The sequence below is a fragment of the Corapipo altera genome, unplaced genomic scaffold (genome assembly GCF_003945725.1).
Source record: "Corapipo altera isolate COAL_440 unplaced genomic scaffold, ASM394572v1 100, whole genome shotgun sequence".
NCBI classification, from domain to species: domain Eukaryota; kingdom Metazoa; phylum Chordata; class Aves; order Passeriformes; family Pipridae; genus Corapipo; species Corapipo altera.
Window position 1 is genome coordinate 2,163,208 of NW_020884952.1, and position 14,656 is coordinate 2,177,863.

The following is a 14,656-nucleotide window of genomic DNA, read 5'->3' on the forward strand; positions in this document are numbered from 1 at the left end:
ATATATGTGTGTTTGTGTGTGTATCTATTATAGATAAATACACATACAAAATTTGATATATATTATATATTTATTTATACTATTATTTTATTGTGTATTTTTATATATTTAGCTGTATGTTAGTATATATTATTATATACATTATATAATAAGATCTTATATAACACAGAATATATAGTATAATAATCACAGGATCACAGAACAGTTAGGGTTGGAAAGGACCTTCAGAAATTATTCTGTCCAAGCCCCTGCCAAGGCAGATTCACCTAGAGAAGGTGACACAGGAACTTGCCCAAGTGGGTTTTGAAAGTCTCCAGAGAGGGAGACTCCACGAACTCCCTGGGCAGCCTCTTCCAGTGCTCTGCCACCCTCGATGGAAAGAAGTTCTTCCTCATGTTGAGGTGGAACTTTCTGTGTTTTAGTTTATGGCCATTGCTTCTTGTCCTGTCTCTGGGCACCACTGAAAACAGTTTGGCAGCATCCTCTTGACAACTGCCTTTGAGATACCTGTATGTGTTGATGAGATCCCTTCAGGTCCAGGTCCCACAGTCTCTCTTCACAACAGAGATGCTCCAGACCCCTCATCATCTTTGTAGCCTCTACTGGATCCTCTCTAGCTGGCCATGCTCTTCCCAATGCACCCCGGATACCATTGGCCCTCCTGGCCACAGGGCACACTGCCAGCTCACAGTCAGCTTGTCACCCACCAACATCCCAGGGCCTTCTCAGCAGAGCTGCTCTCAACTGGCTCAGCCCCAACCTCTACTGGTACTTGGGGTTATTCCTCCCCAACGGCACGACCCTACACTTGCCTTGGTTGAACCTCATCAGGATTTTCTCTGCCCAACTCTCCAGCCTATCAGGTGTATCAGCCACTCCCCCCAGTTTTGTATCAGCAGCAAACTTGCTCAGGGTGCATTCTGTCCCTTCGTCCAGGTCCTTGATGAACAGGCTGAACAAGGTTGGACCCAGAATTGATCCCTGGGGAACACCACTGACTGCGGGCCTCCAGCTGGATTCTACTCCACCGATCACGGCCCTCTGAGCTCTGCCATTCAGCCAGTTCTTGATCCTCCTCACTGTCCATTCATCTAAAATCAAAATTCACCCTGAGCTGACCTTTGAGGATGTTACGGGAAACTGCATCCAAAGCCTTGCTGAAGTCAAGGTAGACAACATCCAGTGCTCTCCCTTTGCCAACCCATATGTAGGTGCATATATAACACATAAAGATAGTATGTGTGTGCGTATGTGTATTTATATACATAAATATATATTTTTTTCTGTAGATATGAATACATAACACATATATACTCCATCTCCAGGGGACACTCGGCGCACAGAAGCCCTCGCCGTGCGGCGCTTTTAGCGTGTCCTCAGTCACCTTCAGGGATGGGGGGGGGAGAAAACCAGGGAGAGGGCACTTTCCTACTGAAAACACGGCTGTTCTGGTGGCCCCACACAGCGCAGAGAAGCCCCGACCCCTCTGGGTCCTGGCCCCGCCCCGCCCTTCCGGCCGGGCCGCGTCACTTCCGGCAGGGCCGGGCGGGCGGGGGCCATGGCGGCGCTGGGGGAGCCGGTGCGGCTGGAGCGAGGTGAGCCCTGTCCCTGTCCCTGTCCCTGTCCCTGTCCCTGTCCCTGCCCCAGCCCCTGCCCCTGCCCCTGTCCCAGCCCCTGCTCGACCCGGCTCCGGACGGTCTGTCCCTGAGCCCCTGAGCCGGCCTGCGGCGGGAGCGCCGGCGATGGCCGAGCTCCCCCCGCGCAGGAGCCGAGCCGCTCCTCTCTCCTCCTCTCCTCTCCTCGCTGATTTGGACACGCTTCCCTTCCCTCCTGGCTCTTTCAGCGTGCCGCTGGGACTGGCCTCTTCGGGGCCAGCTTGGCTTTCTGCAGCCCCCGGAGGGTTTTCCCTCGCGTTTCAGGTCGCGGCTGGGTTTCCAGGGGTGGCACTCGCCCCGGGCCTTCTGCAGCTGAATGTGCTGAGCCCTTCGCTGGTGCCGGCGCCTGGGCCAGCTCTTACTCAACCTGTTTCTGTTTCTCTCGTGGGAAAACTTCATTCTGCGCGCAGCAGAATTATTAGCTCTAAGTTCACGGTGTTGGCTGTGTGCTGGTGTACTTTTTTTTTACTAGTTTACTTTGTTTTGACGGAAGACAACTGACACGTGCAAGGGCCCCTCTACACTTGTTCCTGATTCTGCTCAACTCCACTGCGCTCTCACATTTATGTTTCCGTCCCGTTTTTCCAGTATACAGTGATAATTTGTATTGTTAATGCATGCGGTGTGTAACTGGAATTATGAGCGAAATAGATAAAATATAAAACCTGGGCGGGTATTTTTCTGTAGTGTGTTTGTGGTGTTAACCCAGGGCTTTTAAGAAACGATGATAAGTTACCCTCAGTGTGATTCTTCAGTCCACAGTAAGCTCAATGAACACATCCTTCTATAACGATATACATGATGGATTTACTGGTGTGCATTTAGGACAGAGAGGGATTGGAAAATGGAATTTAAAAGGGGAAATATTGCTGATAATTAGAAATCTTGTTTTTGCAAAGGAAAATAAGTAGATGGAGTGTAGGTGATTGAATGGAGTGACTGTTTTCCCACTGCCACTCCTACTGCGACCACCACCTTTGCTCGTGGTGGTAGATGCTTTTTTGTAGGCGTGTAACATGCAGTACATACCCACTTTGTTTTGTTTGGTACTATCGTGTTACCAGAGAGCTCAGCTTTCCTGTTTTTGCTAACCCTGCTTCCTATTCCACAAGTGAACTACTTGTAGTGTGTTAGAGTTGGTGTGTAAATAGTGACTTATGTAAGGTCTTTGCTTCCCACTGTGCAGCTCATCTACTCCAAAGCTTGTTAATTAGGGCAGCTGCTTTGGCGGTGGATTAGTTGATCTTGAAAGGTCTGCGGAGTTAAACCTCAGGCCCCATCCTTCTTCACCTCATTACCCTGCCACTATGCTCTGTCCATGAAAACAAACAAATCTGCAGAGTTACTTAGGGATCAGTGGAACAAAGGAGCTATTTAGTCTTCTGGCATATTGGTCTTTTATAAGAAAAGAAGAAAAAGGGAGAACCTTATAATGGACGTACAAAAGCAAGAGCTTTATTTACAGAAATAAGTAACTCTGTTAGTTGTGTGGCTTGACTGCAGATAACCTGATGATGAGTCATCATCAGCTTGAGAGTGAACATCACTATTGTCCTTGGCAAAGAGCATAAGAGAAGAGAGAGTAGTGTAGAAAATGAGCTGATTTAAAATTGTTACCATACGCTTACCAGGGCAAGTGAAACTTCTTCTGTCTGTTTTCTCCTCCAAGCTGTGTTGCAAACACCGCCACCCAAATTCACTAGAGGGTAGGAATGAAACAACAGTTAACATTTCAAAGTTATCCTTATGGTTTGGTGGTGACATGTGGTAACTCTGCATCAGCTTAGGAATCCAGACTATTTGAACATAAGCAGTGGAGGTGGTTAATCAGGAGTATCTGTGAGGATGCTGCATTTTTCCTCTTTCAGTGTTTTGTTCACACATATGCTTGGAGGGGTGACTTCTTGCTGGCTTTTTTCCCCCCCCACATTCTTTTAGTTTAAATGTGTAATTTTTTTCAGGATTCCGATTTAATGTGCCATGATCACAAAAAATGATTTGTGAAGAAGAGGCAACTGGTATAAAAAGGATGAAAAGGTTAAGAGAAGATTGATTTTTTTAGTTATGTATGGATTCCATTTTATAGTTTGTTTGGTTTATTTTTTTTCTACCTCTGGAGTTATTTCTACATTGATTCTTGTTGAAATCCAAACACTTCTGTTCATTTTGGTCTCTGGTGCTGAGCAGTTGGCTAAGCTGTAGTGTTAATATTGTGAGGAAGACACCTTTCAGCTGGTCATATCCAGAGCAGTAATTCAGGAGGAAGCAAATTACATCAGCACAGCAGTCAGCAATCTTTTCTTGCAAACTGTGTGTTTTGCCACTCTTTCCCAGCCAAACCAGTTCTTTCCCAAAGTGGTATTGTTGGGATGGATTGAACCCCTAGCTTTCGACTAGCAGTGCCTCATGCAGTTCAGCAGAAGAAAGTTATGCTCAGTTGCACTTTCAGGCTGATATAATGGGATCCTCTCAGCAAGGTAAAGCAAAACAAAGTTGGGAACAAAGTGTCCTGCTAATGGGATCCATTGTCTGTATCTACCTGAGCAAGAAGTGTGGTGTGATAAAACATTTGCTGAGTGCTGAGGATCCAACTTTCATGCTGTGTTTTACTGCTCTGAGTTTTTACTTCATAGCAACAGTTTGGCCCTTTGATCTGAAAGGCCCTTTTTTGTTAAAGTGTGTCTGCTGCTTTATTTTCATTTAAAAGGAATCCACTGTATCCTAATCACTTTTTGAAAAGCTGATTCTGTGTTCCTAGTCTGCGCTTTTTGAAAGACACGACTGAGTTCCCAAAACAAACCAGTTTTACCTTAGGGTATAATATGCTGTGTCATTAAATGTTTTACCTGTTAGGAGATAAAGGTAGGAAATATATGTCATTTACTGGCAAAATATGCAGGTCAAAAAAAGAGAAATCATCCCATGGAGTTCTGGAGTCTTCATTTCTACACCCACCCTTTGGATCAGTAGATTGCTGTCACGGTTTACAATTTCTTGCAGTACCCTAAACAAGCTGATAACGAGTTCACACACCTTGCAGCTTAACGTGGGTCATAGACCAGAGGCTCAGGAATGTCTGTGTAGAGCTGTACTCTTTATGTGCATGAAATAATCATTTGTCTGCAAACATCTGCATGTATTTAAATGATAGATGTGTTGTAATTTATGTACTTGCTAGACTTTCTGCATGAATATATGGAGTGTTGTGAGCTGGAAGTGCTGCTATTGCCATTTGATCGTTCTACCTCAAGCTGTTCAGTGGGAGACTTCATGAAATTAAGATAATTTGTACTGCTGTTCCTGAACACAAGGATTACTAAGAATGTTAGTTATTTTTCGTCATCTAGAATGTCTTTAGTTTCACCAACTATTTTGGATTTAAAATGAAGTACAAAATACGTGTTAGGAAATCAAAAGCTTTGGAAGCATTTTTTTTCATTTTGTAATTGTATAAATTGCAAAGATGCATGTCTGTGTGAAATATGCATGTTCTCTGTAGAACATGGGATTAGTAATTTAGCTTTTGATACTGCTTTGCTTTAGATAACTGGTGCTTGTAAAGCTTGAAAACACTTGCCAGAAAACACCAAGTTCTCATGGCACGTAACAACCTGAACTGCCATCTGAAATAATTTGGGTCTTGTGGCTGTGGTGATGATACTTGAGTGTTTTTCCATGAAGGGAAAAAGTTTCCATTCCATGGATGACCAGTCTGTGAGGTTAAATTATAGCTTGTTGAATCGACTGCAACACTGGATCTTGGTGTAGTAGTCTGCAAGGTGTGTCTGATAACTCATGTAAGTGGACAGAACATCACTGTGGGCTATGTCTTGCCAGTGTACTTCACCCTGATTTCAGAACATGCACCCCACTGCCTTTTCATCTTGTTATGTAAGTTCTCTCTTTTTACACTTGTTTTTTGGGAGAAGTTCGTGGCTATTGCACATCTTCTGTGCTGATGTGATGCCACTGAGTAGACATGCATTCACATGACAAATGAGTACCTAAAGGTCAATTACAGAAAAGAAGAAAGTAATGCATTTGGGACTAGCTGTGTCCCAGACTTCATCCTTTTCTAAAATAATCTGTGCATTATTTATGTAGTAGATTATTCACTGCTTCTTGACCTTTGTGACAATGAAGGTAATCCTTTCCGTCTGCTTTTCTGAGAGACTGTTCTGCTTCTGTTCGAGAACTTGTGTGTTTCAGAATCATCACTAATGCAGCACTTTGGAAATACAAGTGAGGGATGTGAATGTATTCAACTATTGTAGAGCTGCCAAGAGAATGTCACATTGCATTTGATGCCTGTCTTGAGTCATACTGGTCTGGAATGAAATCCTTCACGGAGTTCAGTTTCACAAAGCAGCGTTTATGAGAATATGGACAACATGAACTCTTAGGAACAAATTTCAAGGAACTGAAACAAAGAGGTTTGGGCTTCAGGATTCTAGACTAGGGAGATATTGTCTCTCAGCTGAGGATATCAAAAGGAGTTCTGTTGTTTTTATAAGTGCTTCAGGGGGAAAAAGAATAGGCCAGATAGTTCTTAGCCCTCTAGTAGGGAAAGTACTGAGTTCGACTAATTTTTGAATGTAAAAGGAATGTTAGACAGAATATTTGACAGTATTGTAACTGGTGTTAACAAAATGCTGTCGGTGGAGTAGATGAAAAACACTACCAATATATCATATGCATGTATCATATTGGACTGAAATATTTCAGTCCAGTTCAAACTTTGAGGGAAAATCGGATTTTCTTTGTAATATGCATATGGCAGTGACAACTCCAAATATGGGTTACTGTGGTTGACTTATAAACAGTCTGAAAGTACAGTGTTTTTTGTAGCATTTTGTAAATACATGGTTTTACGGGCAATGAAACTAATGTGTGGTTTTAAAATGTGTGCAAGTGCACACAGAGAGACTGCTGCATTAACTTAATTAAAAAAAAAAAAACATCAAACATACCTTGAATTTCCTCAGGCATTCCTCTTTACTATTGCCTTTTTTTTTTTTTTTTCCCCAAGACATCTGCAGAGCAATTGAATTGCTGGAAAAATTACAGAGAAGTGGAGAAGTGCCACCACAAAAGCTACAGGCATTGCAAAGGGTCCTTCAAAGTGAGTTCTGCAATGCTGTAAGAGAGGTAAGTTAACATAAGCAGTTATCTTCAGTTTAAGACCAGTATGATTTCCTTTTTCCTTTTTGTGCTCAGAGCAGTAAACTGATTTTGTACTTTGTAAAAGCTGAATTTGATTTACAGAGCTTAATAGAACAAGATTTATTTTTAAATAAGTTCAAAAGAAAATAATTTGGGGCGGCATAGGTGTACAAAATAATGCCTCAGGAGCAAATCACTTCTTAAAGGTTATTTTGAAAGTCTGTCCTTAGTGGCAGCTAACAGGCTGTTATCCTGTTGGAATGTCAGAATAGACAAGGTACCAATTGCCTATTTTACTTTTAAGCCAAATCCACATCACCTTTAGGAGGAGCCTGGGGCCACCTCGTCTTCATTCCAGGTACTCTTTTGGAGATTTTTAGGTGTTGGAATATTCCTTGCTGTTGGTGATGATAACACCTGGAATGATTTTAAAAAATCTGTTTGTAGACACAGATGTGTGTTTTCATCCTATGGAGGACATTGTGTTTCTTGCTTGGCAAGTCCAAGTGGTTGGCAGGCAGATGTGAGGATGTGGGTTAGCCTTCAGTGCAAGGACTCCTTGCAATTAGTATTCTCATTTTCTCTGTGTTTTTGGTTCTGTCTGTTCCTGAAGTTATTCAGTTATTTGCCACTGAAACTGTTTTGTCTCTAAAGGTGTATGAACACGTATATGAAACTGTGGATATCAGCAGTAGCCCAGAAGTTAGAGCTAATGCAACAGCAAAGGTAAAACCCAAATATAACTTGCATAAAATTAATTACTTTAGAAGCAGAAGAAGGTTATATAAAATTCTGAAGGATATTATCTAGATGTCTGATAAAATGGATAAGCTTAACGGGTTATTAAAAGGGTATAACAAGATTTGTTATTTTTAAATTTCTTCTATTTTAAGTTTATTCTTAGAGTTCTGAGTTTTTCATGCTAGTGTTAGTATGTAGAGAGTTAATCTCATTTGTCTTAACACTTAAGTACTTTGAGATAAAATACATTTTCAGCCTGCCCACTGTGTCTGGCTAAAGGGACTGTTTGTGTCTCACAGGCCACGGTAGCTGCTTTTGCTGCAAGTGAAGGTCATTCCCATCCCAGAGTGGTTGAGCTGCCCAAAACCGAAGAAGGTCTTGGATTCAACATCATGGGAGGCAAAGAACAAAATTCTCCAATCTATATTTCTCGAATTATCCCTGGAGGTATAGCTGACAGACACGGAGGCCTGAAACGTGGAGACCAGCTGCTTTCTGTGAACGGAGTGGTAGGAGCTGCTTTTCTCTTTACGCAGCAGTAACTACTTGTTTCCACTTGAGGGCACACAGAGAATACACATGGCACAAGCTCATTGTCTTTTGACGTTGGCAGAATAGTTTCTTTTTGTCCTCAGAAAAACAACTTGCTTAGGTTTCTGTAGAGTGGTGTGCATTGAGAGTTTTAGGCTAATGCTTTAGTTGTCTCAACTAGGAGCTGTACGATGTGTTTCAGCACTTCAGAATCTGAGGGGTGGTATAAATGTAATTGGAAGTATTTTGTGAAATACGAGCTGCCATTATGGCTTCCTCTTTCATCCAAGTTTCCATAATGCAGATTTTTATTAATATAGTTTTCTGCACCTTCTAAGGTAAGTAGTAAATTATGCTGTGTTGCATTAGACTGACCAGATTCTTATTTTTCCCAATAAAAATGCTACTGCATGACGAAAGATGTAATGAGATGGAACTACAAGGTCATGTTACCTTAAGTTGTGTGGTATTTTTTTTCCTTCCACTTAGGTGTACTGAGCTTCAAAAGCAGGCTTTTTACTGAATTTTAAGGAATATAGGATTTTTTTATGTGTGTCCTTTTCTGAAGAGTTACAAAAAGTGAAACAGGGAGGCTGGAAAGAGGAGATTATGGACAGGCTTTGCCTTGAGGCAGCTTTCAGTCAAATGCCAGGAAATATCTCTCAAACACTTGCTTTTGTTTACAGGGAGGCTCTATGCTGGCCTAAAATTAATGTTCTCATCATTACATCTGTGACCCAAATTTTATTTTAAGACTGAGGGTCATACTAAATCCTGGGGTTGTTTGGCACATGAAAGGAATAGTGACTTACTAGGCATCTTTTCTCTGGGAACTCCTGGCTAGCACAGATCCCCAGCATACTTGGCTCCTGACTATTACCTGGGAGTCCAGCTGGCCTTTTCAAGAGGCATAAAAGAAATCACAGCTGTAGTGGTGCAGCTGTCCTTGGCTTAACCTTCCTGTTATTTGGAAACATATTTGGAGGGGCTGGTGCAAAACTGTCTTCAGATGAGTCCTTCCTCACCCACAGACCTCTTAAAGACAACAGAACCACCACTCCACCCAAAGCTGAACCTGATCATCAGACAGTTGGCACAGCTAACAGTGACTGTGTTTGTGTGCATGCAGATGTATAAATTTGTACATGACCACTGTAAGAATACAGTGTGTGCATAAATTACTTATGAATGCCAAGATAGTCTCAGAAGAATCACTGACGTCTGATTTTACAGATGGAATCCTGTCGTCATAATACATGGACAGGCATTTTCTTGTGATTGTAATTTCTACTTTGAATAAAAATAATGAAGAAAATGTCACTGCCAAGACTGCAGGGAATGTCCCTGAAGACAAGTTGTTTTTTTTTTTTTTCAGGTGGCAAGTCTTGAGTGTACTGCAGAATTTTAGGTGTTTTGATATAATTAAACACAGAACTTTGCTGTGCTTTTATTACTGGTTTTAAACACAACAGCCTACACATCCACTTGAATAACAAAAGTGAAAACATTCAATTGTATGTGTTGTCTAAGTCTGATAGAAGAGAAATAACTTGGTGGTTTTTTTAACTTTTGTCTTTCTTTCTGTGAGTAACTTTATAGTAACGGGGAAACCCTCCAATCAACAGGTACATCACCTGCCTTCTAGCTTCTAGTAGCACCAGTGGGAGGTAGGCTTGGGGTAGTCCTGTCATTGTGTTTAATAGGTTTGGGAGAAATAAGCTTTACTGATAAAATGTGTGCTGTCCAGGAATGTATGTTTGGATGCAGTTTTTGCGAACCGCTGCTTAAAAATTTTAGTTAGATTAATCTAATTCTGAGAGTTGTTTTAGGAAAGTATTTTTATTCTGTTCTTCCTGAGTTGGGTTAGGCTGTTCTTAATCAGTTTAGAGGAAATTAACGTGAATATCTTGTGTTTACTGAGAGAGGTGTGGTGCACTGGGATAAGCACCACACTGCAGGTTGGCTGCCCCACTGCAGGCACCCGGTGTTCTGTCTTGTCATAACGCAGGGTAACATCAAGAAGGCAGCATCATCTTGCAGTTGTCTGTGGCAGCTTACTAAGCAAATGGAGGGTGGCTACTGAATTTAAAAATGCATGCCAAAAGAACAAAAACAATATTGAATTTTAAGTAAACATTCTCCTGAAGTTGTTGATTTTTAAGTGTAATTTCATAAGTGACTAGTGTTATCCTTGAAGAATTTAATTCTTCAGCACAAACCTAACCAAGATTTTTGTTAATGCTAGTGAGTATATTTATCATCTCATTGGTTTGCTGAAGCATAAATCCTGAATGTGTGTGACATGATCCTTGTGCAGTCTTGAAACTAGAATACATGTAAATAATTATAAATAATTTGTTTATAAAGAAGTTGTACAAAAAAGAAAAAAACCCGTTTTCAGAGTGTGTCTTTACTAATAACTATAATTAATGGTTTATGCTTTACAGAGTGTTGAAGGTGAACACCATGAAAAGGCTGTAGAACTGCTGAAGGCAGCCCAAGGAAAGGTTAAATTAGTTGTACGATACACGCCGAAAGTCCTGGAAGAAATGGAGTCAAGATTTGAAAAAATGAGATCGGCAAAACGCAGGCAGCAAAACTAACGTTGTATGCAATAACTTAAAGAGAAAATATATTCCTTTTACATATTATAGTTTCTTTGTGACTCAGTTGATCCAATGCCTGGGCTACAAAAAACCCTGTCCTTTTCATAGAATCACAGAACGACTGAGGTTGGAGGGACTCCTGGAGATCCAGTCCACCACGCCCTCAGCTCAGAGGAGGGCCAGCTAGAGCAGGTTGCTCAGCACTGTGACATGCTGGGTTTTCAAGCATCTCTAAGGATGGAGCCTCCAGAAGATCTCTGGGCAGCCTGTTCTAGTGCTTTGCTCTCCCTTACACCGTGAAAGTCCATTTTTTAGTTTAAATAGAGCTTCCAGTATTTCCACTTGTGCCCATTGCCTCTTGTCCAGTCACTGGATTCTACTGAGAAGAGTTTGGCTCTTTATTTACTCCTCCCTTTCAGGCATTTACACAGGTTGGTAATATCACCCCTGAGCCTTCTCTTCTCCAGGTGAGACTATCCCAGTTCTCTCCACTTCTCCTTGTCTCTAAGATGCTCCAATCACTTAATCACCTTTGTGGCCCTTCACGGAACTCGCTCTTGTACACCCGTTTCTGTGTTGAACTGGGTAGCCCAAAACTGGACCCAGCACTTGTGTCTCACCAAGACTGAGCAGAGAGGGAGAATCCCCCTCCCTCAGCCTGCTGGCAGTGCTTTTCCCAGTGCAGACCAGGAGACTGCCAGGCTGCTTTGCTGCAAGGGCACTTGGTGGCTCGCGGCTTACTGCTGCTCTGCGAGGCTGCTTTGCAGCTGGTCGGTCCCCAGTCTGTGCTGGTGTGTGGGGTCATTTCCCCCACGCTGGGTGTAGGACTTTGCACTTTGCTGAACTTTATGGGGTTCTTGTTTGCCCCTTTCTCCAGCCTGCTGAGGTCCCTTTGAATGGCTCGCTGAGAGCGTGATCTGTCCCGTCACCCGGGTTGTTAATGAGAACAGACAACAGTTTGGACCCCAGTACGGGCCCTGGGGTGCACCAGTAGTGACTGGCATCTGGCAGGACACTGTGCCACTGATCACAAACCCTCAGCAGTTTCAGAATGTTTTCAGTCTCCACGTGTTTCACAGTTTAAGAGGAATGTGTGCTTTTAAAATGGCCTAAAATACCCTGAAAAAACATATACGGTGATATTTCTATTGATTTTTATTTTTTTTTTAATAAGTCTCGTGTCAGACCTTTAAGCAAGAAAACGAATTTACAGATTTTTCAAAGGCATTTAATAAGACATGCTGGTACAATCGGCATACCTTTTTTCCTGTTCTCTTTTGGCATTACTTAACATAGAATCTGCAGGGGTTTTTGCTGAATGACTTTTGGAAAAAAAAAATTCTTATGTAGCAGTATTTTGGCACTTTTCTTAAGAATATGTTGTATATCGACTATAAAACCTAATCACAATCTACTGTGTAGCTGATAATGATACCAGATTTTGTAATGTTTTGGTGAATACATTGTTTTTACACTTCTGCTAAATTGTAATTCATTATTCTGGAAATTGTATTACCTCTCCTGTAAATAATTTACAGTTGGTGTTCTCATATAATGATTTTGTAATAACCAACATTTACAAATTTGCAACAATCATTCCTGTAACTTATATTATTTTGTACTAATTTTAAAGCCGTTAAGGGGGAAAATATGACTGTTGTATGCAGTTCTGGATTGACTCTCTAGATGTATTTTTATATTGAGAAACAGAAGGTATATTAATGCAGTGCAAAAGAATTCCAGATGTTTCCCTGACTTTCTGCTGTTTAAAAGAATTATTCATCTTAATTGTCATACCTCCCTTATCTTTTTCGTATCTTCTATTGTAGTCTTATCTACACGCTGAATGTGTTGGTCCTGCAGTAGTTAGTACCTAAATTACTGATTGTTATATTTATAAGAGTAAAATGTTCTGAGTCTTAAATGCCAGGTTACTGTGACATGTGAACTTGTCTGGGGTTTTATTACTGACCGCTTCTGACTTGGAGGATTCTTGTTTGTGCTACAGAAGTACTACATCACCACTGCTAAGTAAGGACATCTCCATCTGTAAGCAGTTGATGTCTTATCTCATGCATGCTTGGTGGTGGCGTGGGTTTTGTGTGCCCTCTTGGAGAAAATTTCTGGACAGAGATCCACCTTTTGGAATCTACCAGGTTTGATGCTGTACTTGTGTAGTTTAGGTTTGGATTTGTTTTGGTTTGGGTTTTTTTTTCGAGCTTCACCTTTTGGTATATATCTAGGATTAACTTCGTTGTCTGCTGGTTGTCTGTTCACTTGTATGGCAGCTCTGAGTGCTTCCTGTTAGTAATTTGATTTTTAGAGGTTTAAACTGAAAAGTGCAGTTCTTGCTGTGTGGCTAATCCCTAGTCTGATTTCACATGGGGCAGTATGTGAAAGGAAAAAGGAAAAAGCTAGTGATCTGAAAATGGCAGCATGAAGCTTGTGCTTTGTCAGGTGAGCTATTCGAAAATAAAAAAAAAAAAAATGTGATTGCTACAGGCAAGTGAGAAATGTGATTGCCTTCTGCATGTTTGTAAGCATGGTAAGCCTGCAAAAAGAAATTTCGAAGATACTGGTAATTTGAAAATTCAGTATAAATATTTATCAGCTAGATGATGTTGAGCACTGAATTGCATGGTTCGTTATGTGTCATAGGCCTCTTTCAAAAGGCCTCATGTTACTGATACAACCATGATGTTGAATTGTATATTTTTATGGAACAACTGATGTTTAAAGTATTGAGACCAAAATCATTAGTTAGATCAATTGTGGATGTGTTTTAATTTAATTGTAAATTAGTAGAGGTTTGTTTTAGAGCCATATATAAATATATATATAATATAGAAAGGTATGGATACAAGATAGAAATGTGCATTTTACAACCTGTATCCCTTGTGTTACTGAACAAAGAGGTGTGTTTTGTTACTCTAATGAAATACTTACTCTAGTGCAGCTAGAGCTGTTAAATGCAGTAGCATTTTCATTCTGAATTGTGAATTGAGTCCAAATGTGTAGCATTTGGATACAGTTTGTCAGCTACTACAAAATGTGGGGAGGTGTATCTGGGCATATAAATAGTACATGTAGAATTTGATAAAATGTTTTTTAAATTGCAATAATGAAAAAATGAATAACAGACAACTAGTTGTCATCTTTTAATACTATGAAAACCCTTTAGTAATAAGGAAAGGGTGGATTAAAATACGCCAAGAAACTTGATCTCTGTTACTACTGAGCAGTGCCTGTGCTGTATTAATATGCAGTCCCTACACACTTGGCATACTTGGGTGTGCAAACAGATTAAGAAGAGGTATCATTTCTGCAAGTAACTTCTGCATCTGTTGCTGCTGTGAGGGATCTTTGGTTTTATCAACAGAAAAATAAAAGTTAAATCTCACACGCGTTGTGGCTGTGTGTTTTTCTTCCAACTTTCCATTCTGAGTGCGGGTTTCAGACTGCTGTAACCTCCAGGGCACAACATGAGCACCCTGCATGGGTGTGGGTGTCCAAAGAGAAACTTTAAATCTGTGGTAGTTTGTTCTCCTGATTGTTTATGCATCTTTCATTTCCTACCCCCGTGTTTTCTGATTTGCTGGAGAAAATCAGAATGCTCTAAAGTATGTATAGTAACTTGGACTTCCAGCTTTTTTGAGACCTCCTTAGTCTCAGCTACATAAACTCGTTATTCTCAATCAGATATTATCTTTTAATTGTTTGAAGCAAGTATCTCAAGTAATGAGATGCTGAATTTCTGTAAGTCCTTGTTTAAAGAACTTGTAAGATGGTTAGAAAAATGTGCCTGGAGTTAAGAATTGAGATAAAAGGTAGGAGAAAATGCTTCAGTTCTGAATGTTAAATAATGGGGGGGAGTGGGGTTTTTTTGATTGTTTTTGGCTTTTTTAATGTAAGTAGGCTGGACTGTGAATTGGAAATATATGCAGAAATATTTATGTGAAT

The 14,656-nt window shown here is 40.9% G+C and overlaps 1 protein-coding gene across 1 annotated transcript; it reads left to right on the forward strand.

The window, feature by feature from the left end:
• Positions 1-1,523: 1,523 nt before the first annotated feature.
• LIN7C (lin-7 homolog C, crumbs cell polarity complex component) lies at positions 1,524-14,097 on the forward strand. Its single transcript, XM_027663356.1, has 5 exons — positions 1,524-1,595; positions 6,685-6,803; positions 7,473-7,544; positions 7,859-8,068; positions 10,538-14,097. The coding sequence occupies exons 1-5, from the start codon at positions 1,559-1,561 to the stop codon at positions 10,691-10,693; spliced, it is 594 nt and encodes a 197-aa protein (XP_027519157.1). The 5' UTR covers positions 1,524-1,558; the 3' UTR covers positions 10,694-14,097.
• The last annotated feature ends 559 nt before the right edge of the window (positions 14,098-14,656 follow it).

Coding starts and splice junctions, on each gene's coding strand:
- LIN7C (XM_027663356.1), top strand. CDS start 1,559: ATGGCGGCGCTGGGGGAGCCGGTGCGGCTGGAGCGAG. Junction 6,804..7,472: donor TCTGCAATGCTGTAAGAGAG/GTAAGTTAACAT, acceptor TTGTCTCTAAAG/GTGTATGAACACGTATATGA. Junction 7,545..7,858: donor GAGCTAATGCAACAGCAAAG/GTAAAACCCAAA, acceptor TGTGTCTCACAG/GCCACGGTAGCTGCTTTTGC.